Consider the following 17,396-nt stretch of genomic DNA (forward strand, 5'->3'; position numbering starts at 1 on the left):
TGGCAAAATTTTTGAAGAGATTTTGTAGAAGAAGTTCTGTGGATGGGTGAATTAGTATGATGTGATTGACTGACAGGAGAGGGTCACAGCTTTAGATATGGAATGCACAATAGGACTGAATAATGAAGACTTCTGAAAATTAGGTAGTGTGGAATACTGCAACTTGTATTATAAGTGTGAGAAGTACTTGTTTTGCTTTCATTTCATTGCTGTATTATCCCCTAAGTCTTACTTTCCCAGAACAGGAACTGGGACCTTTGGAGGTATGAATAGGGTGGTTTCATAGACAGAAGTTGTGGCTGGGGACACAGATCATCTTGCTGTAGGACAGCTGAGGATTTCTGAGTTGTGAAAGCACCATTATTGTTCAGAGTTTATTTCTGGTGGCCACTTGATTCAAGTGGTTAAAAAATAATGAGAAACAGTTATCCTAGTGAGCTGTTGAGTAGTGCATTTACTGAATATCTTAGGTTCTGAAAGTAAACTTCAGAACCAATTATGGAAGCAGATCACTTTGATTGCAACAGCAGACATCTGATTGCTGCTGTTAGTGTGTTTGAATCTCATTTTGCAGTGGGAAGGTTACATGTGCAGTGCATGCTGTCAGTGTATCTGCATTGTGTTTCTGGTGTAAGTGCTCTCTGTGCAAAAATGGTACTTTTTTGACCCATTGTGTTTATAAAGGCTATACAGCTGTTCTCTGCGCCCCTGTACAGTACTGCTTGTTTCCTTTTTTAATTCTGTGCATGCCTTTTGACAGTTTGATGACTTCTGTTGTCAATCTTGATTAGTTATCTCTGTGTCCTTGTGCCTAAAAGGGTAAGAGAGTGAGTGCAGGAACAAGCTCACAACACATTTGAGAAGATTTGAAGTAGCACAGGGAAAGAATGGAAGTCACCATGAGCTTAAGACTACTTGTGTGATTCTTCTCTCTCACTTTTAAAGTCCTCTTTGTTTCAGAATTTTAAAACCAATACAGGAACTGAACAAATAGCAAATAACATGTCTGGTTTAGTAACATTATCTGTATTAAATACCTGAATACATTTTATACATAATCTTTAGTGTAGCTTGTTTCCTGGAAACCTAGGTCTTCCATCCAGACAGGCTGGTTTGGTCTTTATTTTAAGCAGCATTATCAGGAAATCAGATTTATCGTAGTGGCAAATTGGTCTATGTGGTAGTAAGAATAAGCTGTGTAATCCGTAGCAATCTGTTACTTTCATACAGCAGTCTTCATATTTATGTAACATGAGTTATGAAATTAGCTGTTTTATACTTAATCTCATTTAACTTTAGCTTTTATTGATACAGGTCAGCAGACAAGAAGTAGCTTGAAATACAAAGGAAGAGGACCTTTTACAAAATTAAAAAAAACAGTTTTTAAATAAGGAACTGGGAAAAGGATTAGGTTGAAGAAAATTGTAGTTACAAAATACTTGCCTTGTAAAAACAACTCTTTATATTGATAGTCTTTTATGAAATACAGGAGCAAGCACTTAATCTGCCTTTGTGTAAGAGCTAATATGCACACCTTCTTAAAAGCAGGTCTCCTACTTTAAGTGATGTTGCACTTCTGAATGAAGTTGCAATTCTGAAACTATGTAAAATGTTTGGGCATGAAGATAGCATTCTCAATGAATTGCAGAGGAATTATAGCATTAGATAGACCTCATTTAGAATTAAGATTTGGTTCTAGCATGATATTGCTGAGTCCTCTTGGGTTATTTTGTTATTTTCTTGACTTCTTTTTGTCTTTAATTCCTCTCATACCTGCAGAATACCAGAAGGGCCAAGCTCCTTATGTGCTAAAAATGAGGAAGGTTAGAATGTAAATAGCTGCTCTTGGTACCCTCAAGGAGCTAAGAAACAAATGCTTGATCTACTATGCTACTGGTTTGAGTGTACACATGAGCTATAAGTTTCTAAGTTTATGCACAATAGTTGTTACTGCAACATTTAGATATAAGTTGAATAAAAACTGCACTAACCTTCCACTTGAAGTGAGAAATATGTTGTTTTACATCTGATGTGTTTCAACCCTTCACTCTTAAGTGCTTGCATTATATGAGCACCCTCATTTGGGGGATGCCTCGTTTAGAGGCCCTTGCAAAATTTATGTGAATGTATGTTGGTTTACTCAAAGCTTAGAGAACTCTGAGTAGTGCTCTTTGGCAGTTGCTAAACAGTATCATATTCCTTTACAGGATCAGCTGAAAAGAGGAATTCCGTCTAGTGGTCACCAGCCTCAAGATTACCAGTACAGTAAGTAAACTAGGAAGGAGCGAATTTAAACTGTTCTGAGCATGTTACTCTACAACAGCCTGACCTGATGCTGCAGGGGCTCCTTTCCCCCCAGGGCTTTATCCTCTGGTACCCTCTCAAGCAGATCCTTGAAGAGGTCAAAGTCTACCCTTCTGAGGTCCAGCGTCGTGAGCTTGCTACACACCCTTTGTGTTCCCCTAAGGATCCTGAATTACATCTTTTTGTGGTTACTGCAGCCAAGGCTGCTCTTAAACTTCAAGTTCACCAGCCCATCCATGTTGGTGAGAACGAGGTCTAGCATAGCATCATTTCTCATTAGTTCCTCTACCACTTTGAAAAGGAAATTGTTGTAAATGCATTCCAGGAACCTCCTGTGTTCCTGATGGCTTGCTGTGTTGTCCCTCCAGCAGATACTGGGGTGGTTAAAATCCCCCTTGAGGACTAGGGCTTGTGAAGATGAAGCTCCTCTTATCTGTCTACAGGGGCCTCATCTGCTTGGTCTTCCTGGTCTGGTGGCCTATAGCAGACCCCCACTATGATATTACCTTACCCATACTAACTATTTTACAAAACCCTAAAAATAAAAGAACATATTAGAACTTGGGCTTCTTCACTGCTGCTGGGCTGTCTTCATTTTTGGTAAAAATGGCATCCTGATTCTGTGGATTTTGAGCATACACATTATCTGTAGAGTGTTTGACATATCAGGCAGTGGAAGTAAGTACTTAAATATTGTTTTCCATACTTTATTTGTAAACATAACATTAATTGTTTGTTTGTTTTTAATATATTTTAAGTTTTTAGACCAGTATCAGCGTCTGCAAGACTGTATATCAACCCATATGCAGAAGTAGAATTAAAAACTCCCAAGCTTGATTGTAATGTAGAAGTACAAAGAATTGCCATTGAATTCACAAAGCCACAGGTAAGGGAGCTTGGTATCTTTTACATTCTGTTTCACAGTTTGTGATGAACTGTAGGATTTATTTTTTTTTGTTGGAAAACATTCCGTAGGGATTTTCTGTTTATGTGGGAGTGTCTAAACTGTTTAGCAGTAACTGTTAGATAAGTGCTGGATTTGTTACCCTTTGTGTGACAGTCACTTCCTGCTGCTAGATCCTGGCACTCTGACCCTGTTATCTCTAGACCCTTTGGGGACTATCTGATCTGTGTGCAGCCCCGTCCAGTAGCATTCCTTTCACAGTAAGAATGGAATAGAGTAGCCTTTGTCTTACAAAACTGTAAGCCAGCATTGTAACTGCAGAGATGCCAAGATACAAGCAAGAGTGGGAAGAAATTTATTGTACTGACTTTGGCAAAAAGCCTGCTGAAGTATCAAGGAACACATTTGATAGCTCCCCAGCAATATTAGTGTTTTTATTTATTCAGTGGTTATTAAGTTCGTTTCGCTAGGAAGCTTTTTTAGTTGTTATTGATGTCAGAGTGTAATCCAAGTTCAGAACAGAACCAATAGGGTTAACTAAAACCGATTCAGTTGTAAAACTGGGGAAACTGTGTATTGACAAATGAAGAGAATATTGTTACTTTGAGAAAGCCTGAGACTTGGTTCTGAGCAGGCTAATGGTTGTGTTTGTGCTTCAGGAAAACCAGAAGTTCATTTGGCAGTGCCCTTTAAGAGTGATGGGTGTAGTTGGCCCACTTTTACATTCTAATAAAAATGCATAGGTTTAAATTTCTGTACAGTTTGGTGAATACTGAAAACCATAGTATACATGTATTTGAAGTGCTGTGTGCAACAAAATCTGAACCTCAGCTAAGAAATTTGTTGTTTGTTCTCTGTTTAGTACCTCAGCATGATAAATCTTCTGGAGTCGATAGATTACATGGTTCGCAACGCACCATACAGAAGATTTAGGCCAAGTGTACCTCTCCATAAAAATGCCAGACAGTGGTAAGCTGTGTATGTTCATGCAGTCTGTGGGAGATGCTGGAGTTCACTCCTGTCTCTTCCTTGCCCTTTGTGGTTAAATGTGGTTTTAAAATTAGATTGCATAGGTCACTGACTTTCACAGAGCTTTGCTCAGCCAAGTAGAAAAGGCTTGCAGAAGAGAACACATGAAAGAACCAAGTGATGAAAATCTGACTTGAAAAGCTACCCTTGGTCCCCAAAATCTGTGAACAAAATGTTGATATTCTGTCTAGAAGTTAGAATGTAATTTTGAAAGACTAAAGAAGAATACTAGCATATGTATTAGAAGGGAAACATATGTCAGCTGTAGTTTTTAAAGTTTTGAGCTGATAAATGTTTTGGTGGATTTTTTTCTAAGTGCTGACTGATGCTGATTATCAAAATGCTTAAATGTACTTAATCCTGTTACAGTCCAAGTTTCCAATGCAGATTTATAGTTCTTCATGCATTAAATATAAACCTCCGTCCATTTTTCAAAAGTAATGTTGAAACCATTAACATTTCAATAAACAAAGATACTCCAATGATGTGGCAAATGAAGTGTTTGCATCTTAATTGGCTGCTTCTGTAACTTTTAAGTTGTAATGTGAAAATCAAACGGGAAGTTGCTCACAAGTGTGGAATTATTGTAGGTGGGAATATGCAGGTAACAGTGTTCTTGAAGTTCACATCAAAAGACATACTCAAATGTGGTCATGGAGTAACATAAAACGACATAGGCAGCTACTGAAGAGTTACAAAAATACATACAAGAACAAACTGACACAGAGTAAGCTGTCAGAAGAGACACAGAGGCAAATTCAGGTATGTGGATTTTGTCTTTGAAGAAAGTGTTTTTTGGGCCATTGCTTAAATAATTCTTTAAATACATGTGACAGTAATCAAGGTTGGTGATTTTATAAGAGCACAGTAAGTTCTGTGGAAATACTTTTTTAATCTGAAGTTCAGTGTAACCTGTTGTGGAAGGAATAAATACTAGTAAATTGCCATTTACATAAATCCTTTTTGGTTACGTGTTAATTAACTTGGATGCAATTAATGAAGAGCAGGATTAAGCTATTAAAAAAATTAGACTGCCTAACATCAAGTTTCATGTTGTAGTGAATTTTGTGGGGCAGGGGGAAAGATGTACCCTTGAAAGAAGGAGCAGGTCTAGAAAGACACTGGAGTGTAAATAAAAAAGAGCTGGTAGATAATTTCTAGTGGTGAGCCTTGCCTAAGTGTGTTTTAGAGCCAAATTATTTCATCATATGTTTTTACAGGACCTGGAAAGGAAGCTTGATGTCTTCAATATAATTTTAGCAAGACAACAAGCACAAGTTGAGGTAAGAAGTAATTTTTGTTCAGTAATATTATAACACTACAAAGGGGATGTATTTGTCATGATAGTATCTTGAAAAAAATTGTATTGATGAGTAGGGTAGGATAAGGAAGTGGGAAAGCAAGTTTCCCATCCTTCTTGGACAAGAGCGTATCAATTTCCAAACTGAAAGCCAGTTCCAAAAACCTGCTAGTGTGTGTACACAGTGTACAGGATCAGTTTTCAGGTTTGTTACTACTCGATTTAAGGAATGTAATTGCTTCTTATGTCCTCTTAAATACCTTCTTTTCATGTGGTTTCTGGCTTTTTGTAGTCTAAATACTAGTGAAATGTGTAGATTCTATGATTCTACTTCCAAAGACACTTCTGCCCCAACACTGAAGTGCTCTTAATCCCTGCTGTCTGTCACTTAAATGTCTGTTCCACATGCATACATACATGCATTATTTGTGGAAAACCAACATATATAATGATTAATTTAATTATCTGTTTTAATGTATGCCTTGTAGACAATAAGATCAGGACAAAAACTACTGAAGAAGAAAACCAGTGAAGCAGGAAAAAAAAGTGGTGGGTGGCTTAGTGGATTCTGGGCTAAAAAAGAATCTAGGAAAAAGGAAGATGAAGAATCAGCTGTTCCTGAAAGTAAGTGCAGACAGTAATGCACTGACTTCCATAGAGGCTTTCAGTTTTTATATACATTAATAAAAAAGTTAAAGTATGTTCTGCTTCCTACTAGCAGAAGGAGAGAGTATGGCAGAAACAGTGCAATGCAGGATTGATCCATTGTATAGTATTACTAACTGCTCCTTAATATTGAGCTGGCAAATGGCCACGAGCATTCCAGAACCTTGGCAAGGAGGAGGGTACATAGCTTATAGCTGCAGTGTATTAGGCAATGATTAGAATACTGTGTTCTGGTGATTTTCTGTCTGAATCAGCAGTAATAGTCCTCCTCAAAGCTGTTCTCTTCATTGGGAATTATGGTTTTTCTTGTAATAAAAACTATATTAATTTCTGTGCTACATATGTAGCTGTGTCTTTGTAAATTTTTTTACAATACGGAACTTAGTGCAATATGAGGAATCAAAGAAATGTGTCAGAACAAGTAAAGTAGAAAACAGATGGGAGAAAAAATGCTTATTGTTGTTAATTAAAGTGCAAGTTTTTTATTGGTTCTTTATATTTTAGCTATTGATGAATTAATGACACCAGAAGAGAAGGCTAAGCTTTTTACTGCTATTGGATATAGTGACAGCTCCCATCACCTTTCCTTACCAAAGCAGGTAAGCAACTTCATATGGCATGGTTTAAAACAAAAAAAGAACAAACCACCAAAACAACAACAAAAATCTAAAAAAACCAACATTCAAGTACATGTAAGCCTTAAGAGAAGCAGTAAAATGTGTGTCAGTGCAAGTCAAATCTATGTTGAATGTACAAAGAAGATTAAAAAAAATATTCAGAAAACACAAAGAATAGGTGATATTTTCTTTGGTGTTCTGCTTTGTGCACAACCCTAATCTGGAGTGATTTAGAAGCAATAGGCACTGAACAATAGGTACCTGTTTACAGCTTGGAAGAGAATTAAAAATGCTAACTGTAAATGAAAAAAGATTCCATGTTAGTTTTTTCATTGCAGCTCTTTCTTGCCACCTGTTGTAGTGAAAGCTAAATTAGTCTGGTGTGTTTGGTTTGGGTTTGGTGGTTTTGTTTTTGCCTTTTTTTTTAAATCCAATGTCAGTTTGATTCTGATAATTGAATAGTTGCTTATGTAAAGATGAATATTAGCCTGTGCTTATTTTCTGTTTTACACCTTATTTGTCACTTTCAGGGATGCTGTTAGAAGAATCATGTTACGTTTCTATTAAGATGTTTGTCCTAATGATTAATATTGGGAGTTTTCAGCTGTAGTACTTTTTTTCTGCTACATGAAGGAAAGCATAAAATAAATTTTTAAAAATCCAACATTTTTGTAGCAGATATTTTTTAGTTTATTAACCAAAGGAATAAAAGATAAAACTTTACAGGGCTAACAGGAAGAGAGCTAGAAAGTAGACAACAAGCCTTTCCTTCAAGGACCATGTCTCTTCTCCCAACAGGCAGGCCTCCCTGCTCCCAACACTCCAGCTTACCAGACTTGTATAATCTTGTTAAAAGTAATAATTTTAAGCTTACCTGTGCCTCACACAGCAAAGTTCAGAATTGTTTGACTGGCAAGGTGGAGGCCTATGTGCTGTTGTATGAATGTGTGTTCCTGTCAAATTGAGAAAAGCAGAGCAGTAGCAAGTGTCTCTTATCAACAATGAGGCACAGCACAAACAGTCCCCAGGACTAGTGCCTATTTCCTTTGTTTCACGTTTAGCTTGATCACCTGTGTAGGAAAACTTCAGTATTTAATTTGGACAAATGAACTGTGAAGGTGCATTCATCTACAAATTCAGATAGGAAATATTATTTGGTTCTTCTTAAGTTGCTGATTGAGAGAGTCATGAAATTGTACTTGTGTCAGGAATCCAAGCCTCTTTTTTAAAAGGATTGAGATGACCTGTGGTGTCTTCTAAAATGTAGTTATTTGATGGTATTATGATTTTATTTGTTGATCTTGCTAGGTCTCTACTGACTCTAGTTTAGCTACACTTGCTGTCATGGTTTAAACAAACAAACAACTTTCCCTGAATCTTTCAAAGAGATACAGACTATATCTGCTCTGCTTCTGTTGAATTACACTGGTTTACATTAAAGAAATAACTGATAATGGTTTAAAGAAAGTTAAGAGTCTCTACTCCTTAGGTAGGGGTATGTTTCTTACTTTAGGTGTCGGGAATAGCTTTAAGTACCACATTTTGTTAGATTTGTTGAAATGAGGAATTCTGAAAAATTATTCCTATCAAGATGACTAATTTCAATTTTCTCTGTCTTTCTCACTAGTATATTGCCCATGTTGTGACGCTGAAGCTATTAAGCACTTCTCTTACAATTAAAGAAGACAAGAATGTGGCAGAAACTCTTAAAGTACAGATAATTGATCTGAGTACCAAGATATCACAGCGCCCAGGAGCACAAGCCATTAAGTAATTGGATTGGTTATTTTATTTTTGCAGTAACATCTTCTTTCCCTCCCCTTTCCTGACTTTTTACATTGTTTCTTGGGCAGTACATTATGTTGACTTTTAAATTTATGGGTCTTGTACACTTGCACTGGGTTAAAATTGATGATAGTGTAATTTGGTGAATAATAGGGTAGAATGAAGAAAGGAACAATATTTGTTATTTGTGAGGAACAATAAGAAGTTCTTTCTTAAATTCAAAAGTTGAAGTTCTGAATGCTACTTTTGGGAAATGATACCCTAGCAGTGTGAAATGGTCTGTCTAACACACTCCAGCCAAGCTACTGATTGTGTTGCTTACTTTCCACAGAAACTAAAAACATTGTCTGTATTGTGGGCAGAAGATTAAGCAACATGTAGGAAATGGAGTCATTCCTGTGTTTCAAGAGAGGGCACACCAGAAATACTGAAGATAAATGACTGGATGATAAAGTCAATAAGATTTTCAGTGTTTGGAAATGAGTCTGTGCACTTTTCATGCTTTCATTTTCAGTTCCTTCTTCTGACTTCCTGCATAAGCTCACTAGCTCAGCTGCTGACTCTTGAGATATTTTTGCTAAAAACAGTTTGAGGGACTACTAAAGATGCAGCCTGAATGCTGCACAAAAATAAAAAGAGCTTTGGGAATATTTTACATAAATGCATACTGTATAATTTAGTTGGCAAAACTGAAACAGTAGAACAGATATTTTTGTTGATTTTAAGTTTCTGGAATAATCTAAGTTATCTCAGTGGAGCCAGACTTGACATGATTATGCTCAAATTGTGTTGCCTCCTAAAGTCAGGGATTTCAGTGGTGGAAAATCAGTTTTGTATCTAATGTCCTTCCTAAGGACAAAGGAAGTTTGTGTGGTTTGGTGGTGTTCACATGTCTTTCTTTCAGAGGCATTTTTCTGCTGACTTCATTTAATACTACTGCCAGGGAAGCTGTCAGTAAATAATACCTACTTCCACCCAGACAAGTCTGTAACTGATTTTTGGAATCAATACACAGCAGTTAACATTCCTATTCTTTCTCACCTGTAACGTAAAATTTCTGCCTTTCTCTTGCAACTGATTATCTTAAAACATCAGCTGAAAGTTGTATTCAGTCCACCTTGCTGATAACAGAAGGTAGAAAAAAACATCACCCATGTGTTAAGGTGAACAATGTGCCTCCTATTTATTTTTCTGTATTACTAATGTAACAGTTTCTTAACCATGTGGTATGTTAGCTCTGTGAAACTAGTAATACTTGGCTTTATGGATGACTTTCTCATCTTGCTTGTGTTTCCTAGATGGAACTGTGTATTCTAACTTAATGTGTTTAACTATTCACCATCTTTAGGATTGAAGCAAAGCTTGAAAACTGGTATGTTACAGGCCTGAGACAAGAAAACATTGTGCCATCTCTTGTGGCTTCCATAGGGGATAGCAAATCTTCTCTACTTAAAATAGAGTTTAACATTAACCCAGAGGATAGTACTGCTGACCAGAGTCTTACTATTGAATCACAGCCTGTGGAAATAAAATATGATGCAGTGAGTATTAACCAAAGCTCTTACCTGTTTTTCTTATTCTCCTTTCTCTTTGCTCTGTCAAGATCTATGTTTGAGTTTTCTCAAATCAGTGTTTTCTGTGTATATTGGTATTTCTTATCTTTTTTTTTTTTTTTTTTAAAGAGAACAATAAATGCAATGGTGGAATTCTTTCAAACAAGTAAGGGAATGGATCTTGAAAGATTAACATCAGCCACATTGATGAAGCTAGAAGAAATCAAGGAAAGAACTGCTACAGGTAAGATAATAACAAATCTTACCTGAGGTGAATCCCCGAATGTCATAAATGTTTCAGTATGATTTTCTAAAAACATTGCTTAGGTTTTGATTGCTGGCCAAAGAGTATGATGGGGTTTTTTCCTTGAGTTTTTGACTTGGAGAATTAGTGGATGTTTTGTCAAGAGGAGCATTGAGTTTCATGAAAATTAGTAGAATGGTACAAAATTAAGTCTTTTTTCAAGATATGTTATCTCTCAGATAGATAGCATCTCTTTATATGTTGTCTGGCACAAATGTTTTACTTGTGAATGGCCTTTCAATTTTAATGTATCTTCCTTTTTATTTAAGGATTAGTTCATATTATTGAAATGCGGAAAGTCCTTGACTTGAAGATTAATCTGAAGCCTTCCTACCTTGTGGTTCCACAGACAGGTTTTTACCATGAAAAATCAAATTTGCTGATTTTGGACTTTGGTACATTTCAGGTATATAGATGACCTCTCTTATAAGCTCAGAGGAAAAAAATACTATTTTCTCTTAACATAGCTGTCATCTGAAACTATCTTGTTTTCACAAGACAAAGATGATAATCTGTGTGAATGTGTTTTAATTTACTGTATTTCTTACCAGACAAATTTGGGTTAGCAATTTGCTTAATGTTCAGAGCTTTTAAGTTGTCTTTGGCATACTTGTACTAGTTAATCTTCCCAGGAAACATTTCCATTTTGTAATCATGCTTCTAATAGCTTATCATTTAATATATTTCATTTCTTCCACAAAACACATGAGCTTTTCTTTCCTTTTTTGCAAAATCAATAGCTTTTTATTAATTAAAAAATATGTATTTTTTCTCTTGGAGTTTCAAAATTGATTCTCTTTGTTCCTATAAAACTGACATATTACAAAAATTTAATTTTTATGCTATGACTAAATATTTATTTTAGTTGTACTCCAGCAGTAAACTTGTAAATGACAAAGAAAAATCATTTTTGTGTAACTTGAATTAAGTGGATTGATAGAAGCAGCAAAAAAATAAATCTACTTGTGAAGTGAATTAAGATCTCTTCTCTGAAAGAGACCAAATGCCAGTAATAAATTCCTTGTGAATCATCTTTTTCATCTTCACTAAAATTAACAGCACGTGTGTAAGTTTAGAACTTAACTTCATCTTGTCCTTTGTGTGTTTAGCTGAACAGCATAAATCAAGGCAATGCACAAACTTCTAGCTTTTCATCTTTGGAGGAGATTATGGACAAAGCTTATGACAAGTTTGATGTGGAAATAAAAAATGTGCAACTTCTTTTTGGAAGACCAGGTAACAAAACAACATAGTTGCTGTCTAATCAAAAGATTGATGAAGGCTGCCTGCCTGTAACCAATAAATACGTTTTTTTAAAGAAAAAAGGCAAACCAAAACCAGTAGTTAACTAAAAGATAGACACATGTCTGGTATCAAACTGTGAACCAAGTAATTAGTTTCTCTTCACACAGCTGCTTGTTTTTTGTGTATCACCTCTTTACTTTGCCAGCTGGCAATATAAATGCATAGGACTTATGCTTTCCATCATATGCAGGAAAATAAAGCTAAAATTGGCCTTAATACTTTGTTCAGACTTAAGTTTGTGCAGCCAATAGAATGCTAGATTACTCTTCTATGTTCATCTGTGTAACTGTCTATCTGTCTATCTATATATCTAGCTAACTCTTTTTTTAGAGTTCTACACTATAAGATGTATCTAAACATAGAATTTGGTTTGAGGCTGCCAAGACATTATAGTGTTAAGAGCTACTGAAAATTAATTCAAAAACTCTTAAAATACTTTGACTTAATTGCTGTATGTTTCTTTAGTTTGTGAGTGGGTTCTTAATCTTTTGCTAGGGATGCCATTTGATTACTTTCATGATACCTTAAGTGAAGCAATTAACAAATTCTGTTTTTTTCATCTAAATTTACTGAACTTTTGCAGGTGAAGACTGGAAGAAGGCTCGTTTTCAACATCCATCAACTTTGCACATATTACAGCCTATGGATATTCATGTACAGATGGCAAAATCAATGGTGGAAAGAGATACCAGGATGGCAAAGTAAAATATTAATGTTGAAAGGACTTGTTTTTAATTACTGTGTACTTATAGAAAACTGTATTTTCCCCAAAGGTTCAGTTACGCTTTATAATTTCAAAGTATTAACATAAGAAATAGAAGTAATTTACTACTTTTCATGAAATGTCTTTTGGCTAATAGTTCTCTGGTTAGTAACTGCACTGTTAAAACTGAGTACAAGGCCTGTTTTTAATGCAGAATCACTAGCTTTACTGTGATGTGATCTTAAATATATGAGTATAGATATTGGTAAGATGTAAATCTATCATTAATATGTATATTTTGTTTTGGAGTTTAATAATTATTTTTTTTAAATAAGGTTTAAAGTGTCAGGAGGACTTCCTTTGGTGCATGTCAGACTGTCTGACCAGAAAATGAAGGCAATTCTTGATCTGATTGATAGCATTCCATTTCCTCAAAAGTCTGTGTCAATTCCAAGCACAAAGGTAAGGTGATTAGTACTAAGAAAATGGAAATTAAAAAACCAACGTCACTAAAGTGATCACTGTCAGTGTGCCTGCCTGCTAGTGTGTCTGGTCTTTTGCACTTGGAATAAGAGATCTGTTGCCAAACTATGTTAAGCAAAGTGCCTTCCTTATGACTTACCATCAGAAGATGCTGGACTTCTTGGCAATACTGACCTTTCTAAGAAATAGGGGGGAGGAAAAGTGAATTGTGCTTCATCAGTAGAAAATATGACTGAATGTACCAAGTTATGCAAACTGTAAAATAGTGATTTTAATTTTTTTTCCCCCCTTTCCCTCTAGGTACCAGCTATTGCCACAATTCCTGTTGTTGGTAAAGGGTTACTTAATACACCCCAGTTGTTAGCAGAAATGGTGTCAGGTAAGAAGCTACAGATAGACCTTTGTAAAAGTAGAAGGCCATAATTTATGGAGTAGCTAACATTTTCTGGCTGCTGTTGATCTTAAAACATGCTAGAAGATGAGTATCATTGATCATCTCTAACTACAAGTGCATAAGAAGATTTAATTAAGATGCTGATGTTACCTGGGAATAATAAACATGCTTTTTTAAAAAAGAAAATTATGGAGGGGATTAATTAACATTATACATAAGAAACCTCTTCATATGTAAGTGAGCTACTAATAACAAGTGTATTAGGATGTAATTAGCAAACTGGTTTAACTGTTCAGATGTCATGAGACATCTTTTTAGCAAAGAGTATTGAGGAATCTGTTATTTCAGAATTGATTTAAATCTAAAAAAAATTATGATCTGCTCCTGCTGCTACTGCAGGACATGTACTTTGGGGTGGGCACATCAAAAAGGTGAGTAATTGGTCTAGAGGATATGTGTATGTGAATTAAGCAGCCAGCCTGTGGCAAAAATGGACTGTTACATCAAGTGTACTGTCCTGAGTGTTTTGCATTAACCTCCTTTTTCTGAAAATGCAGAACTAGAATAACAAATGAAATTACTGTATTGACACTCTGGATAGAGCATTTGCTTCCATGGCTGTTCTAGAAAAGAACTATGGTGCAATCTGGTAAATTTCTTTCCTGGAGCTTGTTATAAGTGTTTTTTCTTGTAAGTGTTCTTGAATGCCTAATGATAGAGCCAAACTCTGGTGCTTTACTTAAAATGACTTGAGTTTTCTTTTAATCCAATGGATAAGAAAGCAGTACAGATCTAGAAAGTATACTTTGTCAGCTTAAGTGTAAACTGTTCATGCAATTTAAAATCGCATTGGAATAGGGAGGAGCAGGTGGGTTTTTTACCCTTGTTTCTGGCTAAAGTTTACTAAAGAGGAAGTAATTTATCTTCTGTAGACTCTGAAGAAGAATATTTTGATTTTGAGGAAGGTTCTGAACCAACTGACAGCTCAGTAATTAAAGGAGAAGATAGAAATAAGGAGCCTGATAAAGAGGAACTGACAGATCTTCAGTTGAAGTTTGAAATTAAGGAGGTATGTCTCTAATTAAGTTTCTACCTTCTACATGAAGAATACATTTTTAAAATTCCAATATACAATTACCAGTGTTCTCCAGATTTAGTGGATGCAAAAACAGCCACGAAACAAAGAAACCCCACATGCATATATATACATATTTCTGTGTGTTACTTACGTATCTTATGTGTATGAGTTATTTTTAAATATATGGTAGGTATATAAATAAAACACATGCATAATTCATGTACGTATTTAAAAAATCAGCAAATAAGCCTCTTATTAGACTTTTTGGTAGAAAATAATAGTACCAAGTCATAATTTGGGGGAAGGGTGTGTGGGAAATCTGAACTGGAAGAACAAAGTAAACACCGAGGCAGATCACTTGTCAAGAGGAAATTCCAAAATTTTTTTATTATATTTAAACAGTGTTGTTTTTTTTTTTTACACTTGAACTCTGTAATAAAAATAATGCTTCCGGTAAAGCAGGCAAGGCATTAATTTTGCACTTTTTTCAGTGTTAGTTTGAATACTGAGAGTGCTACATGTGCTGGTATAACTATGTTTCTTGCTCATTCAGGTTTTAGTAGAACTCACCAGGCAAAGGCAAACTGAGGAAACGGTTCTTGTATTTGATGTAATGCATCTTGGGACAGAAGCTACTGTCAGAACCTATAATCTAGCAACTGTATCTTACTTAAAGAAAATAAGCTTGGATTACTATGAAGTTGGAGGTAATAATCAATGGAAGTGTGTGTGTGTGTCTCTCTCTCTGTCTCTCTCTCTCTCTCTCTGTCTCTCTCTCTCTCTCTATCAGTTTTTTCTGAAACTGTGGCTCTCCTTTCTCCTGTGATCACTGAAATCCAAAAGTTGTTCCAGAGTTCCAGTTACAGTGCTTAGTATGCAACTGTCCATTGGCAGGACTTGTCCCTGGTACAGCTGATAAGCTCTGGAGTCCCACCATAATGATTATTAGATAAATCATTAGTGCTCAAGGGGTACATACTTGGCATTTTGGACCTAACAAAGAGAAAACAGTGATTCATATTTGATGGTGCAGTGTATTTTAATGGTATTGAAAGTTATTCCTTGTCTTCAAGGCACAAATTCTTTGGTTGCCTGAAAGAACAGAAATTACCTTAATTCTTGTGTATTTCATGTTGTGTATTACAGGTAAAAAAGCACCCATTCATCTAATTAGTTCCTCAGATAAACCTGGCTTAGACCTTCTGAAGGTGGAATATATCAAGGTATACATAAAGCTTTTAAAAAATATTTTTAAAGGCACTTCTATATTATATTTATATTATATTTATATTATAAGATCTTAAACCTACTATTCAGAGCTAGTGGATTGTTTGTATCTTCTGAAGAGCAGTCACTGGTTGGAATTAATATTAACCTACATGCAAATAATTATTTTCAGGCTGACAGAAATGGGCCACACTTTCAGACAGTTTTTGACAACACTGAACAGATGATTCAAGTGAGTGCTTGCAGATTCCATTGCTTATTTTCTTTTGGTTTGTTTGCTTAGAAAGGAGCAATTGTGATAAGGAGTTTTTGGCTTTTCTGTTTCCCTCTGCCCTAGTCTTGCAGCAGGAAGATTTAAAGAGTTAAAACATACTTGGAAGTTTTTATACAACCAAATATAAGAGCAGTATGTTAGTCTCTTTATTAACTGTGATGAACAGCTGTCTAGCCAGCTGATGTGGATAGAACGCAAAGTTACGTGAGGATTCGTGTTCCCATCCATGTGAGATTGTCAAGTCTAAGTTTCCAGTGTTGGAAGTGTAGTGGGGTCTAGAATTCTTTTTCTTTCCTGTCAAGCAATCCGTTTGCATTGTGAGTGCCACATAATGAGCACTCTGGTGGCTAAATTTACTAAGAAGTCTATATCCAACTATAAGTTTCTGTTGTGTTTTGGTTTTTGTGACGGGAGGGCAGAGAGCAGAATGTTCTAATTTGTCACTTTGAAATGTGTCTTGAGAACATCTCATTTTCCTTTTGCCATAGCCTCTAGAATGACAATTTGATTTCTTAAGAAGTATTGTAATGTAGGCGATTTTTTTTTTTTAGACAGGAGCTACCTAAGTTCTGACTGTTGCACTAATGGTGTATTTTTCAAGATTTCAATCTAAGGAAAAACAGTGTCTGGGGGAGTTCTGGAAATAAACTATAAAGAGCTGTCAGTTTTCCGTCATACGTACTTCCCTCCCATTCTAATTTATGGCATTATTTTGCCTGCCATTTTTTTTGTGTGAAGACTGACATATTTCACTTGCCACCAAATAGCTTTAAAATATCTTTCATCAGGGAAGTCTAGGCAATGCTGAAATCTTTTTGCCAAGAACAGGTTCCTGAAGCCACAGCAGGGGATGTCAGTTCTACTACTCCAGTGCTGCTGAGGTGGATGTACATACTCAGCTGACTGACTTCAGTCTGTGTGCTGATGTTGAGAACTCAGCTTTCTCTACATCATCAGGTGTTGTCTTGCAGCTCTTAAATGGGACTTCAGTGTGTGGAAGAATTGCATTTGGGCTCTTTTTCCAATTTCAAGCCCAGTCAAGCAGTTAGCTTCTACTAAACGTGGGAGGCACTTACTCATTTTTTGGACTCCCTTAGAAGATTTATTGAGAAAAACCTTTATACTAAGTACCTGGGAGCTACCTGCCACATAGGTATTCATGTAGTACTGTGTTATCACAGGAGCCTTCCAGGCTGAGTCTGTGTTTGACAGAGGATATTGCTTGAGAAGGCTGAATCCTGGTTCAGGTTAGACTGCCTTAATCGAGGTGTATTTCTCTTAGTTATCTAGGTTTTTCCACTTAATGCAGTTTTCCACAATGAGTTTTTCACTCATTCAGTGCTTCTATCAATGCTTCTAAATTAATTTTGTATCACTTTGCATTTGTACTGAAGAGGTTATAGGTTAACTCTTACAGCTGTTGGGTTGTTGTTAGGTTTTCTTATTTTCTACGTTTATCATTTTTCTGCT

At 35.8% G+C, this 17,396-nt stretch overlaps 1 protein-coding gene across 3 annotated transcripts in view; it reads left to right on the top strand.

The window, feature by feature from the left end:
- Positions 1-17,396, top strand: part of VPS13C (vacuolar protein sorting 13 homolog C) — an 84,762-nt gene that overhangs the window by 14,722 nt on the left and 52,644 nt on the right. For all 3 annotated transcript variants that reach the window (XM_051628063.1, XM_051628064.1, XM_051628066.1), the window contains 19 exons: positions 2,208-2,265; positions 3,063-3,190; positions 4,071-4,177; positions 4,828-4,999; positions 5,458-5,520; positions 6,026-6,161; positions 6,708-6,802; positions 8,448-8,590; positions 9,954-10,146; positions 10,288-10,402; positions 10,732-10,868; positions 11,572-11,698; positions 12,351-12,468; positions 12,806-12,932; positions 13,254-13,332; positions 14,280-14,416; positions 14,979-15,132; positions 15,572-15,648; positions 15,825-15,884. In XM_051628063.1, coding sequence (XP_051484023.1) covers positions 2,208-2,265; positions 3,063-3,190; positions 4,071-4,177; positions 4,828-4,999; positions 5,458-5,520; positions 6,026-6,161; positions 6,708-6,802; positions 8,448-8,590; positions 9,954-10,146; positions 10,288-10,402; positions 10,732-10,868; positions 11,572-11,698; positions 12,351-12,468; positions 12,806-12,932; positions 13,254-13,332; positions 14,280-14,416; positions 14,979-15,132; positions 15,572-15,648; positions 15,825-15,884 — 2,226 coding nt within the window. The remainder of the gene's footprint in view (positions 1-2,207; positions 2,266-3,062; positions 3,191-4,070; positions 4,178-4,827; positions 5,000-5,457; positions 5,521-6,025; positions 6,162-6,707; positions 6,803-8,447; positions 8,591-9,953; positions 10,147-10,287; positions 10,403-10,731; positions 10,869-11,571; positions 11,699-12,350; positions 12,469-12,805; positions 12,933-13,253; positions 13,333-14,279; positions 14,417-14,978; positions 15,133-15,571; positions 15,649-15,824; positions 15,885-17,396) is intronic.

The sequence above is a fragment of the Apus apus genome, chromosome 10, assembly GCF_020740795.1.
Source record: "Apus apus isolate bApuApu2 chromosome 10, bApuApu2.pri.cur, whole genome shotgun sequence".
Lineage (NCBI taxonomy): Eukaryota > Metazoa > Chordata > Aves > Apodiformes > Apodidae > Apus > Apus apus.